The 19,123-nt window shown below is 40.7% G+C and overlaps 1 protein-coding gene across 1 annotated transcript in view; it reads left to right on the forward strand.

Annotated features, from left to right (window-relative positions):
* The window catches only part of snx29 (sorting nexin 29), a 147,880-nt gene that overhangs the window by 66,530 nt on the left and 62,227 nt on the right, over positions 1-19,123 (forward strand). The window contains exon 15 of the mRNA XM_085415884.1: positions 9,255-9,361. Within this exon, the coding sequence (XP_085272010.1) occupies positions 9,255-9,361 (107 nt within the window). The remainder of the gene's footprint in view (positions 1-9,254; positions 9,362-19,123) is intronic.

Here is a 19,123-nt window from a genome sequence, read left to right on the forward strand (position 1 = left end):
TCACACTGCTCGCACAGCGTCGTGCTCGCAAACCTCAGTGGATGCTCACGTAATGCGGAGAGGTGTCGAGCTGAAACAAAGGCGGAGTACCTCAGATTAGAGCAGATGATAAAATGAAACTTTAATAATCTAAGCGGTGAAACTGGGTCATTCAGAAGCAGAGAACCAAAGACAAGAGAAGAGCAAATGGAGACTTGACGGTAATACAAGTAATTACAACCAAAGAACATGCCGCGCTGACAATAAAACACAGAATAAAGGGAACATTTGAGGCAGCAGGTTGTTTACAAATGTGCTGTTTATCAGGACAGTGCTGAAAATACGTGCTCAAAACACACGTTCAGAGATGTAATGCCTCGCTTGGAAAAAGCAATAATCTCGTCAAAAAACGAGAATACGGCGTGGCAACGTGTTCGGGTCACTCTGACAGGCTTACTCGGATTATGCGCTTGTCCAAACAATCAGTGCTGATTTGATCAGTGTTGTAGCAGACATGGCACAGTTTGATTGCAGATTGAAACTCTCATTATTACCTGCGCTAACATAATCAGATTTAATCGCCTGAGTCCTTTTAAGAGTGTCAGATGAACTTTATTGATCCTGGCAGCTAAATTGGGTCATTTCAGAAAAGGCAATTTGTAGAGTACATAAAACAAAACATGTTTTCTGATTCCTGAGGAGAAATTCACAGGCTTCTGTATCTTCTGCACTGTGAGGAGTCTCATACTGAAAAACCTTTGTTCTTATTCTCATTCTACACAATCCTGCACAATATTCACTGCATACGATTCTTAATATTTAACATTTCTTGCTATTGTCACAAAACTGTAGTAATACTACTATTAAAAAAATGTTTGCCTGCATTTGAGTGTTTTTTTTTTTTTTCTCCCCTCATCTTCTTGAGGGGGGGAGACAGGTTTTTCGTGCGATTTCAGGTGCACATACTTGAAGTCTCTTGAAAGTTGTCCGCCATGTTGGGTGCAACACAATCACTGTTCGTTAGTGACAAATGTGTGTTCCCCAACTGGTTTTTGAGTGGTTCCTGGAGAATCCTGGTTGTTGCTGGGTGAAATTGGCTGCAAACAGGAAGCTGCACCAAAAACCTGCCTGTGATTGCTTTGGTCCCTAGATTCCTGCACTCACCTGCGATTTGCACACAAGACTCTGACTTTCAAACACTCGCTAACTATTAGCCAAGTAGTAAAACTTCTAAAAATGTGATGCAATCCAGAAACTGATCAAGTGAAAGTTGCAGCCGTCTTGTAGGATTTGTATTGCATTTCTCACAGTTTCACTATCGCTGAGAGTTTTTAGTTGTTTGCAAACAAATAGCTGTTGTCCATGCAAATTTCATGCAGCTGCAGAAATCTGATAAAGACCAAACCAGTCGCAAGGAGGCTTTTCCTAACAAATCAAGGACAACACCCACTGACAGGTCTCCAGGTCTATGGAACCTCATTCACTTTACTCCAAAATGACGGACAAAATGATTTAATGCTTTTAATGATCACATGACTGCTAAACCTCAATACTCAACATAAATACCAAATCAGATTGATAGTAAAACATACTGGCATTTTTAGCTAGTTGCAGATAAGTAGACTAAATCCTGCTCCGTGATTGGTTAATAGTAGTCAGAACACTGAGTACAAGTGGAAACCAGAAAGACTAACAAAAAGTTAGTTCCTTGTCTACCAATTCTGTTGATATCCACGATTTCATATCATCTCCATGTTTATGTTGAAACATGTTCGTTCTCACATTACATTTCCCGCAGCCACAGAGGGACATTACAATTTACCAGCCCCGTCATTATTTTGTGTCGACCAACCCTTTGCCCGAGGCTCTTGCTGCTAAATGTGCCGCCATGACAGAGCACATGTATCATTCTCTGAAAACTACGCCCACTGGGAAAAAATAGTCTGCTCCATTAGCTGCTGTTCAGGACTAAAAACATTAACAAGCTGATGTTGATTCGCTTAAAAAATGCACATGTCAGAGGACGATTTTAGCACCCGGCATCTAGTTAGCCTTTAAAACCTTATTTTAACAGGTGTTACAAGCTATTTCAGCCAGCTAAGTCACTTTCAAAATAATAATGTTACATATAGCTTTCTGAATTCTCCACACGATAATAAAAGGCGAATGTCACGTCTACTGTTTGTGTCTTACTTTTCACTTACTTTTCACTTTATTTCTTGTTGTTGAAGCCTCACATCTTAATGCCTCTGGCCACTTTTGTCCAACAAACGGCTCCTTTTCTCTTCTTTTTTTAAAAAAACAAACAAAACAGAACTGGTGAGCTTTTTACTTAAAACAGCTTCTCACTAAAGCTGTAAATGCAAGTGATCAGGGTGATATTATATTATTAAATATAAGAATATTGAAACCTTTACCTTTTAAAACTTTAATAAATATCCAAATGCAAAGGTGTATCAAACCGGTGTTTCAATGTGTGATTGTCCCACAATATCGTGACCAAAAACTCCCCTGCATGCCGTCACCGTTGCAAATGTTCTGCATGAGTCACGACCATACTGTTGTTGCCATTACACCACCAGGCATGTGACATTTCTTCTCCTCGCTGTAAATGTTTTTGTCCGTTTCACCGCATCTGATTTTACGCTTTAAAGTTCTATCTGACAGCGTCCAGCTGATTGTTTGAAACTAGACCAAGAAAAAAAGGCATTGTTTGGAGGTCAGGTCGGCTTGCGGACAACAAGTAACTTTCTCTGTTCCATTTTAGGAAGAAGAATGATTTTAGATTTCTGTTAAAACGGCTGTGAGAGAAGTTGACGTGTTGTTTGCGAATCAAAAGATATCGCAAGGGTAAAAGAAAAGGACTTTGAACTGTTTCTCTCCTTTTGTGTCGTGCAAGGCTGGAAAGTGCAGTTTGGTGTGATAGATGGTGGTTTGCTATGATTGGAGCAATTCTGGACTCTTCCTGGAGGGAAAAAAAACAAACTCAAATACTACCATTGAAAGCAAAGGAATAAATGCAAGCAGACAGATATTTTCAAAGTTGTGCTGCAGATTTCAGTGTTTTTATGAACAACTTTTTCTGGGTTAAACCAGGAGAATGGCGCACGTTGTTGCTGTTTAACGTTTAAATTAAAATCCTGAACCTTTGTGTTTGATAGCTTACTCAGAGGATAATCTGATTGTCAGTTTAAGCGCACAACATTTAGTCGTTTGTTCACGTTTCTCATTTGTCTTTGTTGAAGTGAAGTCCTTTACAAAGCTCATACTAAAGAAAACAAAAACCCTTTCCTCCTTCGCTTTCTTTCTGCTCATTATAATTGGAGCGGCTCCTTTTATGCCACTTCAGACAACTCAGGAAGGCTAAAGACAAGTAAGAGAGAGAAAGCTAGCGTGTGCTCTTGTGGGGCGCATGTGTGATCAGGATGTCGTCGGTTCTCCACTCATGATCAGCGAACCCCTGACTGAGCCAGGCTGGCACAGAGCTCCCCTGATTGGACCCATCAGAGCGAGGAGAATAGTGATTTCCACACCTTCTGCCTCTCGTTTGGGTGAATGAAAATCTTGTGCTATTTGTCCCGTGTAACGGGAGCAAGGCGGCTCTGATCTTTCCCCTCTGTCTTTTCTTTCTTAGTGCTGATACACAAAGGAAGGAGGAGAACGGGAGAAATGAAGTATGAACGATTAGAAAATGAAAGAAGATTGCTTTTGATTAGCACTCATTAATTAACGCAGTCAGCCGCCTGCCTGCTCCCCAGCCAGCCCATCCACAATACATGGCCTGGCTGTGTGATTAACTCAGCTGTGTGTGTTTGTGTGAGTTGGAGAAAGGCATGTTGTCATTAGTAGAGAAAAAAAAACATGTTTTTTTTCCCCCCTTTTTATCAGCTCATCTTTTGATCTTTCTTTCTTATGTTTCTGTTGATGTCCAAGTGTGTGTGTGTGTGTGTGTGTGTGTGTGTGTGTGTGTGTGTGTGTGTGTGTGTGTGTGTGTGTGTGTGTGTGTGTGCATTTTTAAATTATAGTTTTCGTGCATATGTATGATTAAAAGTTACCTGCACAAAAGAGGATGCCAGACATTAAGGTGAAGGAAGAATGATGAGTAAGATTTAAAAGAAGAAGCAGGTGAGAGGAGATGAATGAAGGCAGCACGAAAGAGCAGAAAGTTGGGAAGAAGGACGCGGCAAAGACGAGAAAAAGAGAAACCAAATCAATTCTTAATAGAGGAGAAGACTCAAGCAAAACAAGGACGCGCATATTTTTTTTAAGTGCAAAGAGATGAAAGAAAGTTAATGGCACAAAAACAGTAAGAACAAAGGATGGGAAACGGGAGCTGGGAGGGATGGAGCGATTTCATACAGAGATAAGAAATGGAAGATTCAGAAGAGCCCCAATTTCACAGTGGTGTGAGTGCCGCAGGTTTGTGCCGTTACGGCATTACAAGGAGCGCTTCACTTGATTGCACATAAGTCCTGTTGTAGTGGGAGCACTTCGCATGTTTTATTCAGCAGCTCATCTGTAGCAGGATGGACATTTGTTTGTTCTTCAGTCTGCTGCGTGCTCAGGGTCGTGGATGCAGAGCCACGTCTCCTTACTGCTAATGGACGGAGCAGCATTAGTCAAGTGTGTCAGGCTCTGCCCCGCTTTCTCGACTGCTGGCACTGATGTTATTATCACCAGTCAAAGCTCCCACTTTAGAAAGGATATTTCAGGATTTCCTTGATTTCACAGAAGGTTTAGGTCATTCTTTATGGGAGCTTTCTGTATTTCATACGCAGTACATATGAACCTGCTTTTGAAGTGCTTCAAGGCCAGATGGAGTTTATCTGGCAACTCTTCTTATGCATAGTTTGAGCTTGTGGCGACATCAGGCTGAAGGAGAGAGGAAATATTTCTGCTCGTCTGTGTTTCACTGGGAGATTGTATATAGTTTCATTTGCTTCATACAGCTGTGTGGCTCTTGCTCTCAGGCTACGTCCACACTAGCCAGGATATTTTGAAAACGGCGTTTTCTTCTGAAAACGCTCCTCGTCCACACTATCGTTTTCAGTCGTTTTCACAGAGTTGTACGTACACGCTGAAACGACCAAAAATGCTTATGTTCCTGTACTGCGCATGCATGAAGCGGAAGACGATTCGACCTGCCTCATTTCTGTCTGCCGTTTATTTACTAACTCTTTGAAACGTGGCGGCAAAATGTTGAAGAAAAGCACCGAGTTTTTTAAACGGACTCACAATGAGGTGGAGTTGTTGCTGCGACTAACACTAAAGTACAAAGTTGCAAAAGCGAGTGAGAATTAAAGAATTAGAAGAAAAGCTATGTGGAGCATGTACAGACTGATATTAATCTTTAATAGGGCTGTCAAAATTGAGAGCAAGCAAAACAACTGCTGTATAATGCCCTCTATCTTAGGTTAATTGGTCACATGACTGCATCACATGACTTAAATGTGTCATCGTTTTCGAAAAGGCTTGGTTCGCTGGCCACACTGCGACGCGAAAACAGCGTTTTCAAATGTATATGCTTTGGAGAGCATTTTCAAAACACTCTGTTTTCCTTGACCGAAAACGTCGTCTCAGTGTGGACGTAAAGCCAAAACGGAGAGAAAAAGATGCGTTTTCAAACGAAACGTATTAGTGTGGACGTGGCCTCAGGCGTGTCTGGACTTGTGGCCTTGTGCGTGATAGGGAAAGTTAACAAAGGGGGTTAACTTGTGTTAGCCCTACTTATCAAGGATTGAAGAATTAGCAAAAAGAACTTACAAATACAAAACTGCACATCTAATAGAATACTTGGCATGATGTTATTGAGTCATTCAGCAATGAGTACTTTTGTTTTGCTTGAATTGGAACCTTAATTGGAAGCTTTATGAAAATACACGCATCCATCTGTGTCCTGTGAACATAAGACACAACTAACCGGGAAGTCTGTCTGTAAGAACATTCATATGTGCAGGGTCAGAGTAAAGATTATATATGTTCCACATTACCTTGTACTGCAAGGTCAGAATTATTTTAGCCTCTCATGCATTTATTACTAAATCATTTATTTTAGGCAAAGTAACTCAATGGACTAAATGACATGGACTTCCCTATAAACATGAACTTGCTTTGTAACTGAAAACACAAAAACACTCCTAACAACCAAACCCAAAACTTTACTCCACCGTCTTTCCCCAATGTGTGTGTCTCAGTGGACCTCGTCACTTAAGTGACTAATTATCTCACACGCTGTGATCATTTCAGAGATGTCTCTGGAGACTCACACTCCTGGGAGTGGGACAGGGCACTCACAAACACCAGTAAACAGTCTTATGACGATGTCTAATGCTCGTTCTGCTGAAGCATCTGCTCACATAGAGCTCAATATTTTGGAGGTTTTCTTCAGGACGCACGCACGCACGCACGCACGCACGCACGCACACACACACACACACACACACACACACAGCTGCTTGGTCGGTTGCTCAGTTAGTTTTGTTATTCCAAACCAGCTGTCTGCTCAATTTCCTAGAGTCAGGAACATCTGTGTGTGCCCTCCCTCCTAATCCCCTCTCACTATCTCTCCTCTGTCGTCTGCCCACACACTCCTTGTATTTTCATTATTAAGAGCGTATCAGTGTGACAGGTAACAGAAATCCAACTTAAGGGGAAAAACCCCTTCAGAGCTGAGTTAAATTGGTATGGCAAGCTCCACCGTCAGCAGTCCTCTATGTATGTGCATTTTTCTGTGTGTGTGTGTTTGCCTCTTTATGCTTGATTTTGTGTGTGTGTGTGTGTGTGTGTGTGCGCGCGCATCTTGGATTCCTCTCTGGGGAAATATGTCTTTCAGTATTTTTTATAGTATTTATACATTTTCATTCTCTCTATCTCCGTGTATATCGGTGTACTGTAGCTTTCTAGGCTATTAGGCTGCTGACTGTTGTATACAGTACAGTGCTGTTGGCGGGCCAGAGATAAGCTGGGGGATTGCTTTGCCGCTGCCGCTTTGTTGGAGCTGTGATGATGTGCTTCTGTCAGCCTCCTGAGGTGTTTCTGTTGTTGCATGCGTACATACATCTTTATATAAGAGAAATATGAAGATTTTGTCAAGTCCGTGGGGTGCTTATGCTTTCCTTTGAATCCCTTTAGGCTTTTTAAATGTTACTCAGAAAATAAGTTAATTAAACACTTTGGCCTTTTATAAAATTTACCTTGATAATTTAAAATGTGCAGCTCTGCAGCCATGAATGTTTTATCTAAAACTGGAGCTGTTACGAGACAGCAGCAGGAGGCTAGACACCACCGGTTTGAAGCTCTGAGTGACTCTTTAAGTGGACTCACAAACCTCATTAAAAATGTCACAGGTTGCTTTTTGTTATAAAAGTTGTTCACTGGTTTTTATGCGGTGACTCTACAATGAGAATGGTCCCAGCTCAGGGTTTCCTGACTCTATTTTTTGCTGATATTTACTTGCACATAATTGTTTGTTTGTTGTATATGTTCACTTGTATGTACTAATTTTGGGTGTAAACTGCTGTTGGAAACGTTTAATGAAAATATGGAGAAGATATTTTCCCATCCTTATTCCTGTTTCTCCTCGTTAAAGGCCACCTCACAATTCCTTGATTTCTTTTTTGCAGATGACTTGTTTGTTAAAGTGGTACATTATTACAAATGGTGATTTCTGCCAGACATTGCTGGGCAAAGTAATCACTGCACTTGGCAGAGAGCTGCAGTGATTTATTGAAACTTTTGGCAACATACATAGAAGCATGGTATACAAGTGAACAGTTTTTGATTGATTGATGATACTTTATTCATCCCAAAATTGGGTTAAGGCTGCCATACATACCATACATACATTACACAAACATCACATGGGGAAGACAGGTCAGTTCAGTTTCAGCGAGAAAATAATTCATGCTGATCCATGAAGGATAGCGTTCCATTGTGTGTTTTTCTATCCAGGTTTTTATTTGCTTTTATTGCATTGCAAGTGTGTTTGGGATCATTGTCACTCAGCTGATGGTACTTTTTTGTGTTCATAGGCTCTAGTGTTTAAGCTTTTTTAGCTACAAGCTTATTTTGTGAAAGGCATTTCTGTAAAAATGGTCAGGTACAAGGACTGGACTGGAAATCAATGAAAAAAGCAGCCAATGTCCAAAGGAAAACAAAGAAATACCTTTAAAAAACCTGGAGAACTATTGCTCCAGAGAATAACATGCACATGTTTACAGTATGTGAACAGCTATGTGTGCGTACCAGCAGTCCACTTGGATAACTTTACTCCTCTTATTTGTGAACTTGTACCTGCCTGTGATTCTCAGCAGCTGTTCTCCCTACGGTACCTTTGTTTGGAACCACAGGAAGCTCCTTCATCAATACCTGTCTCACTCTGTCTAGACGTTCAGACACTTGCTGGAGGTTCTCTCTATAATTACAGTCTAGCTGTAGATTTTCTAAAACCTCCCCCTAAAGAGCCATTGCCACGAGTTTATTTGAGCTCTGTCGGGCCTTTGGACATGCTGAATATGTTCCTGTGTAATTTATTTTCAACCTCTTTTATTTGTCTTGGCTCATGTCTCTCTCCCTGTCTCTCCCTCCTTCTAGCCTCAGTCTATTAGTCTCTGTGTTTGTTATGTGTGGTGGCAGTGAAATAACACTGTTCATTTGCTTTTGCTGAGGTGAAAAAACAATCCATCTTACACCCACCTTCTGGAAAAAAGAAGGAAAAAGATTCAGTGCTCTGACTTTAGTGTGTTCTGCCGTTCTTTGCTGAGGGAACTGGATTAGTTGACGTTAATAGGCTCAGAAGCGCCGCTTCAGGCTCTGCTGGGATGACTTTAGCAAGTTAGCAAGCTACAGTAGTGCAAAGAAACAATAAACTCTATCTGAAGAGGAAGTCGGAGTAGAACAGGCAATGGTGAGAGAAGGGGAGTTTATCATTTTGACAGAACAGTAAGAAGATTTCTGAGAAAGAAAAATGTGGTTTTAAGTGCACATGAAAGGAAGTATATATGCATACTCTAAGAGAGTGCATACTCTGTGGACGTGTTGTTGTCTTTCAAGCAGACTATATTGTTATACTCATATCGCATTCCAAATTGAGATTCATTGTGTTTGCATGGTTGCGTTGTTCAAAACAAGACATGGAACAGCTGCCAGTGTCAAAGCTCACCACAGAAGATGACTCTGTAATAAGAGTTTTTCACCACAGCGTGTCCTTTGGACATGTCTCAGTATCTTTTCATCTTTGTCAATGCTCCTTCTCTCTCTTTCTCTGTCTGCTGCAGCCCTGTCCGTGTTGCGGTCAAGCGAAGAGCAGACTCCAATTCCACAGAATAAGTTCATGGGCGACATTGAGGAGCTGGCTGCTAGCTATGAACGCAAACTCATCGAGGTGAGTGTTGTCCTCATTCATACTGCTACAGAGAGAAGGATCAGCGTCAAATGTTTTTAAAGCTTGTTTATAATAAAATCCAGGAAGTTTCCAGGTTCCCTCCAGTTCATCACATGAGCGACATACTGTAAATGTTAGTTCCTCATGTTTGAGACATTGCATTGCTCTCAATTTTCACACTTCAAGACAATTATTGTGCTAACAGGAGAGATAAAATAACAAATTGTATCTCTGGGTTTAGTTCCAGAGCGGTTCCCTGTGTTTTCTACCACATTAATAAATACGGATAAGATTAATTGTAGCTAAACTGCCATTTCAATTTGTGTTTATCTCATCGTTAGCAAGGGGCGACTCCTGTGGTTGTGAAAAGTAGTCAGATTTATTGAGGTCTATGAGAAAATAATCACTCGATTTGTGACCTCAGTTAACGTTTTCTGCTAAGCTTTTGCTCGACCACTAGTTTCACATGTTCATTTTTTTCTACTGCTTCAGGCCTTTAAGGATCTATAAAACTCTGTGTGAGGAACCTGGGAGTGGTCTGCACGGCACTTTTTGCGTTTGATAAACGGATCCATGCTGTTGTTAAAACGAGCTTCTTTGCTCTGCTTCAGAGGGCATCCATGGCCTCAGTTTGTCTCGACTGTTGCGTCTTTATTCAGTCTGTCACTGCTTGGCCGACTGCAGCTGCTCAGCTGTTAAACTGGCTCATGCGAGCAAGACCAGATATCACTCGTGTTGGCTTCCTTAGATCTGCCTCCTGCTGAGTTTTAGAATTGATTTGAAGATTTTGTTTGTTTTTAAGCCATTACATGGGTTGGCACTTGTTTACGTCTCTGATCTTTTAACTTTGCTCACTCAAACTAGATCAATGAGGTCTGCTGAGCAGATGCTCCTAGCTGTCCCAAGGTCCTGATTAAAACATAAAGGAGATCAGGCCTTTGCAGTGGACCAAACTGCACCTTCACATCAGGAGCTTTCCAAAATTACTCATTTCTGAAACTCGTATGAGCATTATTTGGCTTTTAAAGCAGACTGAATACTGATTTCTGTTTACTGCTGTTGGATTTATGTTTCACCCCATTTTTGTCAGAAGGTGGGTTCTTTCTTTCTTGTTAAAGCACATAATGAGGGCGTTATACTGTGAGAGAGTCCAAAAATTTACATATAGAGAAGTAAAATAAAAATAAGACTTTTGAGAATTTTCAAAAGAGTAGTAATAAATAATATGTACATTAAATCTTCAGTTACGTGCTGGCCCTCAGTGACTTAAACGATGGCATCTCTGGCACTGATGCTGCTCCCCCCAGCAGAAAGCAGCAAAGTAGATGGGAGTTACAACCACAGACTAGTAGAAGATCTCCAGCATCTTGCTGCACACATTAAAGGATCTGAGCTTCCTTAGAAAGTAGAGTTTACTCATCCCCTTCTTGTGCGGAGCATTGCTGTTGGTCCTCCAGTCCATTCTGCCATTCATTGCAGTGACCAGCTTTCTGTACTTCAACTCCTGCCCACCCTTAGTGCAGCCAACCACTGCAGGGTCATCAAAGAACTTCTACAGGTGGTAACCCAGTATTACTAACTGCCACCACCCAGACATACAGACTGAGGTTGATCAGTTTTGTTGTTATCTTATTTCATATTCTTTTGTTTGTCGAACAGTTTGCACTTAAATGTGCTTCTACATAAACTTCACTTCTGACTTCCCTACAGTATATTATTGAATTTAGTAAATGATGATGGTCCTGTTTAGACTAAAGTAGTTGATAAAGTGGGGAAGGTTTTAGGGTTTTCCCACACACATGCCTTGGGCTACGCTGTTTGTTCAGTCTTGTATTTGTAGGATTAGGTAACCAGTTCCACCCATCTTCAAAAAAATGACCGTGACTGCCACGCTGTAGTACAGAAACTGTAATGTGCTGTGACTGTGGCTGTGTCTGTCTTTGAAATGAAGCTTTTGAAATTCCAACCACTTAAACCTTGTTGCGCCTCAATTCAAAGAAGTTGATTTTTCACTCTGAGTTTTATTTTGTTTATTTTACTCGGAAGGATAAACACGACGTTCCCGTCTGCATTTCACTCTCAGGATCATCTGCCGGTGCCCGAGTTTCAGAAAGCTTCTGTTTGCTTTAAACGAACGGGGGAAGTCACAGCTTCTACTTCACAATACAAAGTGTTCACTTACTGTATATATTATCAAAGTAAATGAGGTCATGATTTGCGTTAATACCTGCATTCAGAGCTTTTAGTTTTGGGGAAAAATGTCCCCAGGCTACTCCAACTAAATAAAGTAGAGAAATTGGACTTTCTGCATTTGCATTGATTTAAAACCCATAACAGTGCCAACAGAGCTTTTCCCCGAGCAGGTTCTTTACAAAAACATCAATTGAGGATCTCAGGAAGCTCTATAATAATAGGACATAAGGCATAACTCTGCCTGCTGTCTGAGTAATGATGAGAGCTGTGTCCAGTTTACTGTTAGATTGACCAATATGACAACACTCCCAGTAAGAGTGTATTCTAATAGGTAGTGACATGTGTGAGGGTGTCTGCATGAATAATTCATCTGAGGTTTTATATTTTTTTAATAAGAAATAATTCAGTCTGTGTTTCCCCAAACTGTGTCCTCACTTATTTATGCACATGCATGTATGGTGCATTTTTAATGATGTTTACTTATTTATTTGTTCGTTTACCGAGCTGTCAGTGTCATTTGGGCCTTTACAGCAAGACCGGAGGACAGTGTGGAGCACAATCACCCTGCAGACTCTGTCCTTCATCCAACTTGGTATAAATTATCCTGTCGTGCAGGATGCAGGTATTTTCCTCGTCCCTGTTTGGTAATAAGTTGCAGAGTAGGGATCTTGTAAAATGTGAGTGTGACTGCTCTGGTGAGGCTAGTGCTTGCTCTTTAGATAACAGCAAACCACAGAGGAAAATGGAACAAGAAAGACTTGCAGCTAACAGGAGATACAGAATGTTCTTATTATTGTTCATCACCAGTGCTGTCAGCTGTCTCCCTTAATAGGACTTACCATAATATTCAGTGCAGTGGGATATTAGTGTGAAATAGAGACGGGCAAAGCAGAAAAATGGCTTTTAATGGAAAACTCTGTGTGTGTGTGTGTGTGTGTGTGTGTGTGTGTGTGTGTGTGTGTGTGTGTGTGTGTGTGTGTGTGTGTGTTTTCATGAACGGAAATAGCAGAGTTGTGATGTGTGGGCTGAACTGGTCCCAGTTCAGTGTCTTTGAAAAGAAGAAAAATGGCACAATTTTTTTTATAAATTTTTATTTAAATAAGAAACTTGAGCCATGACATAATAGTTAAGTTATTCTTATTCAACATATTGCCAACAAGAAAAGTCCAGCAATCACTGGAGTGCTGTGATTGCTGGTTTGGGTTAAGCTAGGTGGAGTAAGATGGCAGAGCCGGTCCAATCTTGCGCCAACATTCTGCCTTTTCTGTGCACAATGAAGACAGCAACATGCAGAGTGATTATTGGAATTGTCACAGGACACGAGCATCCTGTCTGGGCTTCATGTGGCGACTAGGGAAGGGTATCGTTTAGGTTTTATCCGATACCAGTACCAAACCGGTACTTTTGAAACGGTGCCGGTGCTTAAACGGTGCTCGAACCGGTGCCCGAACCGGTGCTTAAAGAATGGAGAACACACACTTTGTCCAAAAACCTCTTATGTTTAGCTGTTTTTTTTTGTAAAAAGGTAACAATGTTAGCCTTTTCTGCAGCTATAGGGGATTTATGGCATCACTCTTGGCTGGAAGCAGTGCTTAATCAATGGAAACAACACAAACTTTGTCCAAAAACCTCTCATGTTTAGCTGTTTTCCACTTTTTCTTTGGTCGTTTTAGCCTTTTTGGCCAGGGTGAAGGGAGTATCTGCCATCAAACAAGAAGACAGCAGCATGTAGCTATGATGATGTTTGCTAGTTCACCTTACGTGCATTAATGTAATAACGTGGTTAGCCTACTCAATGTAAATTACACAGGGACAACATTAAGCTACTCACGCAGAGAAGAACGGCTGCTGCAGCCATCGTCCGTCATCATTTCTGCTACACTGGCAGGGCTAGGGGCCAGGACTCTCCCGGTCGGGTTTTTGGGGGATGTTGCTAACTCCGGGTCCAATAACAGGCACCACACCCGCAGTAGATGTGCTCGATGTGAGGTCTCGCAGCAAGCTATCAAATACGGTGCATTTCTCGGCTTTTAACAAAATGCTATAAGAGTCCCAGATATAAACCTAGTGGGAGTATCCCCCCACAGAGGGACAAAAGGACCCCCTGATGATCCTGAAGAAGCTTCTCGGATGAGAGGTGAAACGTCTTCAAGTAACTTAAAGAAGTCCAGACGCTTTTCTTTGCAAGCTCCTTTGACTACGATGACCTGGATGACTGAGAACCTTCACAGACAGATTGGCTAGAATCCAAAGTGTATGACATCTCAGGGAAAAAAAGCACCGAAATGTGCGCTGCTTTTCGGTCTGGTTACTACCGTTTATGTCAGAATACCGGTACCCATCCCTAGTTGCGACTAATTGATTGTCAGGCACAGCATTAATCACACAGGAACGACAGTTGAAGCAAACACACACATAAAAAATCCAAACTCTGTGTGCATTGCACGTGACATGGTATCAGCTTACTTTTAGTGCTAACCATGCTAGCATGCTATAGCTGAGAAGAAATCCTCTAATAAATTCAAGGTGGAGTTTGCAGTCTACAGTGTTTGTTCTGGGAGAACAAATACAGATGAATAGAGTGACTGGCCGCAGGAAATCTCAAAAGGTGCCTGGGCCTTTGCAACCCTAATCTCACCGTAACTTAGATTTAGTGTATACACAGCTTAACAAAACGCTGGTTTGTTAAGCTGTGTCTTTGCATTTTGAAGCCGAATGTGATGAGTGAGGTGTGGATCTGATTGCAAAAACACACACTTCAGCAATTCCAAAAGAGGCAATGAGGCTATCCTGAATAATCCACTTTTCTGCCTCCTAGCATGGCCAGAAATTACAAAACGCACTTAATGTTATATTCAATAAACTTCAAAATGGAGACTGAGCCCATAAACTCATCAGGAAGTTGTTTGCTGTATTCACAGACAAATGGAGATGAGGGTCGTTTTCCCAATAAACTCAAACGATACAAAAAGCAACAACTGGGCTCATGGCTGGTGAGCAATAAAAATAATTGAATTTACTTTTATTAAAATAATCTGTTTTAATAAAAAAAATAGAGTAAAGGCACTTCCATATTGACCATACTTTTCAGTCCTGACAGCTCAGTCCATCTTTTAGCAGTGTGATAAATGCACCGCTCACACGAGCTGAAACTGCAGCGCAGCTTCTCCTGATATAAGAATTTGACATTTTGTGATTTACACGAGCAGCTGTCAACACTCCTGATTCCACTGTCTCCGCTCGGTGACTGAGACAAAATCTGAGCAGCCAAGTTATTGATTTTTGAAAATGTCACATCAAGCCTTGTTTGATACATAAAGGCCTCACTGAGACAAATAAATACTGGATGGGGGCTCAACCTTCATTAACCTGTGAAACACGCCCGTGTTTCTGACCTATTTGAGTTTTAATTTAATGATGCAAATGCCTTGTATTGACTTTAACTTTGCACTCAGAACTCGATGCTCGTTTCCTTTTCATGTTGCCTTTGAAGCTGTGCACAAGGCAAACCTCAACAAATGAAAGTAATTTAGTGGTTGCTCAACAGGGTAGCTTTTTCCTGACATGCAGGTAATGATGGCCTGTGAGTTTGGTTTTGGGCTTGGCATCTTTTACCAGAACCAAGCTTGTGATGTCTTGTAAAGGCATGAAGGGCAATGAAGCCTCATATGGCCATTCCACTGAAGCTACTGATTGCACCATTCAAGGCAGCAAATATGATTGGCTGGTTGCTGATGACTCCAAAGAAGAAGTATTTCTTACTGCTGCTACAAAAATCCATTTGTTATAGTTTCAGTGAGCTCACTTTAGTTCAGTTTATCATTACAATAAAACCACTTTTATTAAATGTTTTTAAAGCTGCATTAGCTGGTGTTCTGATAATGCAGATGCAGATTAGACAGAAGAACATAATCACCTTAGAGCCTTATTATGGCAGTTTCAATGGATCATTAAGTAATTTACACAGATATGGAGCCATACTGGCATTCATTTGGACTTTTGTTTCTGAATTTTAGTTTCTACCAACTCTGCTTGTAAAGCCTAAGCAGGTAGTATACAGTGGGTTTATCAGACTTCCTCTGAAAGCGCCTGCCTTCTGGGGCTACAAATGAACATACTGACAGTTTGTGGACCATTAAATCAAACAATGAGCTACAAGAGTCTAAAAGGCTGTGAAGAGAAATACACCGACAGCAGCCTGATATACTCTGTTGTTACTGATTCTATTAGTATGATCAAAAAGATCCACGATGATGCCCACAGGAAACAAAAATCTTACCAGATGTAAACTTTGCAGATCTCTCCTTAAGGTAGTTTCCTTGAACACCTCTGAACTTCCTCCCAGCGTGGCTGCTAGTTTGAGATTGATCCCTGCAAGACGCATTCTTAGATTTAGAATATGCACCTTGCAAACATCAGTTTCTGTATCTCAGTGACCAGCTTTTGCTTTGAGGATCATCACCAGCGATGAGAGCTGAGTTTCCAGCTTTTATAGACCGAACAGGATTTATCTGTGAAATAGGCAAAAGTTTCTGCAGTAATTTGAAGGTGTTGCGTTCAGGCCCAGACCACCGTCAGGAATGTTAATGCACTGTGTTGGACACTCAACGCAGAGTCCTGCTGTAACATCCTGAGGTGCCTGAGGGGCAACATCTGTCAGGAAATGACCTCAACTGTGGTGTGTGCCATTATATGTCAGCACACACATTGAATAGGGAGTTGTAGTTGTTTTTTTTTAACCACCCAAACACAAATATACACGATATACACAGTTTGTGGGACAGCTGGTCTGTTGGTCATTCTTACTTGTGCTGTTGCTGGTCCATGAGCCAGGTGTTAAACTAGAGACAGTTGTGTAGGGACAGAAGATGATCACGGTTTGTGTTATCAATAATGGGATGCCACTCTATGTTCTTGGTTGCCATGGTTAAATGGTAAGTTTCCATGTACTAATTTTTCACATTTTATATGGTCTTGCATGATGAATATGAATATAAACAAGAAAAGTGTCTTAAATAATTATGTAATGTAGGTCAAAAATCTGGAAATTCTTTGGTATGGTTGCGTTTGCCTGTCTGCTCTTTGACTAACAGCTAGCTGTGCGTGTGCTTTTCCCATCTCAGTTTTGAAATCATCTCTTTAAATCATCTGTTTAAAATGTTTTTGGTTTTACTCATTCAACCTATAACCAAACGGTCTCAGTGAGTAAGAAGCCTTTGTTTTTGGTGCCACAATCTGTTTTCTCTCATTCTTCTCTTATTTCCTTTCATTCTTTGCCGTGTCAATCAGAGGGTGATGCTGGCGTGTTCGTGTGCGCTTGCATTCGCCAACTGCGTGAATCCCTATCATAAATCTTCATGAATGTCTGATCAAAGCTGGTTTAAAAAAAGCTATCAGTGTGCAAGCACATCACCGTATCCCAGTGGATCTGTTTCTGAGTGAAATAAACAAAAAGGACATGAAAGACAGACAGATGCAGAGAGATGAAAACGAGGGGGGAGCAAGTGCAACAACTCCAGGGAATAAAGACATAACCATTTTAATTTGCATCTTTATGGCATTGTACTTCTCTTTGTCTGTGAATAATAAAAAAACAACAACAACAAAAATGCTTTGCATAATGCAGTAAAGATTTCCACCGAGGTTTCTGAGAAACACCCAAACTGCATGACACCGATCTGTGAGTGTTGGGCGATAAGGAAAAGGTGGGCAGGCGATGATGTAACACATCGTCTTATCAGCGCACGCAGGCTGTTGGTGGCAGGCTGAAGGTGTACAGTACAGAAACACCTCTATGAACTTATCAGGCTTCCAGTCATGCACACTCACCAGGATGTGACTGTTCATTTTTAATTATATTTTTTTATCAATTGTGAAGCTGATCCGACAGAGCACTTTGCAAAAGTCTCGAGCCAGCTTTCATGTCCTTGTATTTTGCTTCCAAAGAAGCAGAGTTTCATGTAATCTCTTTAAATGGCCTTGAGCAAACAGTGCAATCATACCTTTAGATGAATAAGCAAATAATACCAGAGGTAACAGTTTGACAGGCATAAAATAGTATTTTTGCAGGCAGCAATGGGGTGATTCCCAAAGAACCAGTGGCTGTAAATTTAGAATAAAATGGTTTGGGACTCCAACTTCAGCCAGGGGTGTTGGCCAATCTGTCAAAATTGCAAAACTGCAGAGAAAATCGCCACTATTTAAAAAATTTTTGATCCTATGCAATACTATCTCCCAATGCAGTCCAAGCATACCTGGGTAGAAAAACATGCTATCAGTCATGGATTGGCTTCCTCCAGAGCCCAACCTTAACATTACTGGAACAGTGTGGGAATTATCTTGACAGGGAAGAAGCCTGGAAAACTATTCTTGCAGCCGATCCTTACTGAAATGACCAGAAAGATGCCTAAGAGTTCAGGCTGTGTTGAAAAATACATGTGGTCGTACCACATACTGACTCAAGTTTGTTAGAATTCCAAAAACCTCTCTGAATCTTTGCCTTTCATACTAGGTTTTAATATTTTTGCACATTTCAATAAATCACTGCAACCATTTCCCATTTTCTTAAAGCAAACTATAAAGAAATGAAGAGAGACTTGGGGCTTTTGCGCAGTACTTTAGTTCACTTAAAGTTAACTTAACTCAGCCATTCAGGATGTTTTTATTGAACATTTTGCACAAAATGTCCTCCTATTAAAAAAATAAATAAATAAAGGAAAAGATTTTTAAAGAAAAACTCTTCCTTAGTTATGATTTTAAAAAGGGAGAGTTTAAAGGCTACTTCTCTTTAGGCAATTCAGATTTATACCTGGAAACCTCTAAGCCAGTAGGAGATGTTCAAATACTCCTTTGAGTAAAATCAGTTCTTTGTGTTTCTGAAAACCAATTTGGATCTTTTTAAGAACCTCTTAATGTCGCCTACGAATAGGCTGAAGTCTCATTTAAAAAAGTGGAACCGGTGGGCAACAACAGACTGCTGCGTCTCTTTTTATCATATGAAGATGCTCTTTTTATAACGTTCCCACCTGTCACCTGACAACCCAGCCCAGTGATGATCCTTTTCATGAGAACAGCCACATCTAACTCTGCAATATGTACATAGTGTCCTGCAGTTTCATTCATAAGGCAAAAGCATTATTACTGCATCCATACGTTTAATGTTTCAAGAACAACTTTTGGTAATTTCTTAAAATCTTGAAATCGGAGAACTGATGAGAATCTTTCGGTCAAAGGTCAAGGTCACTGTGACTTCATAAAACACCTTGTTAGCCATAACCACTGAATTTGTACGCTAGTGATAAGAAGTCTTTACCCAGATTAAATTTTAAAAAATGCACACAAGGGCACTTTTCAAATGTCAGTTTAATTAAATCCAACAAGTGCTGCTGAAGCAGATCAGATATGTAGAGATTTCTTTTTTCATTTCATTTAAATATCCCATATTTAGGCATATAATTGCACGTTATAGACAGAGATTTAACTACTTATGTTTTAAAAAACCATAAAATTATTTGTTTTGTTAACAAAATGTATTTGATAAAAATCCAAAACAGGCATTTTAATTTTGAT

Source organism: Rhamphochromis longiceps, linkage group LG8, assembly GCF_057381845.1.
Source record: "Rhamphochromis longiceps isolate RC_006_pf linkage group LG8, R_longiceps_female_GT1.1, whole genome shotgun sequence".
Taxonomy (NCBI): Eukaryota; Metazoa; Chordata; class Actinopteri; order Cichliformes; family Cichlidae; genus Rhamphochromis; species Rhamphochromis longiceps.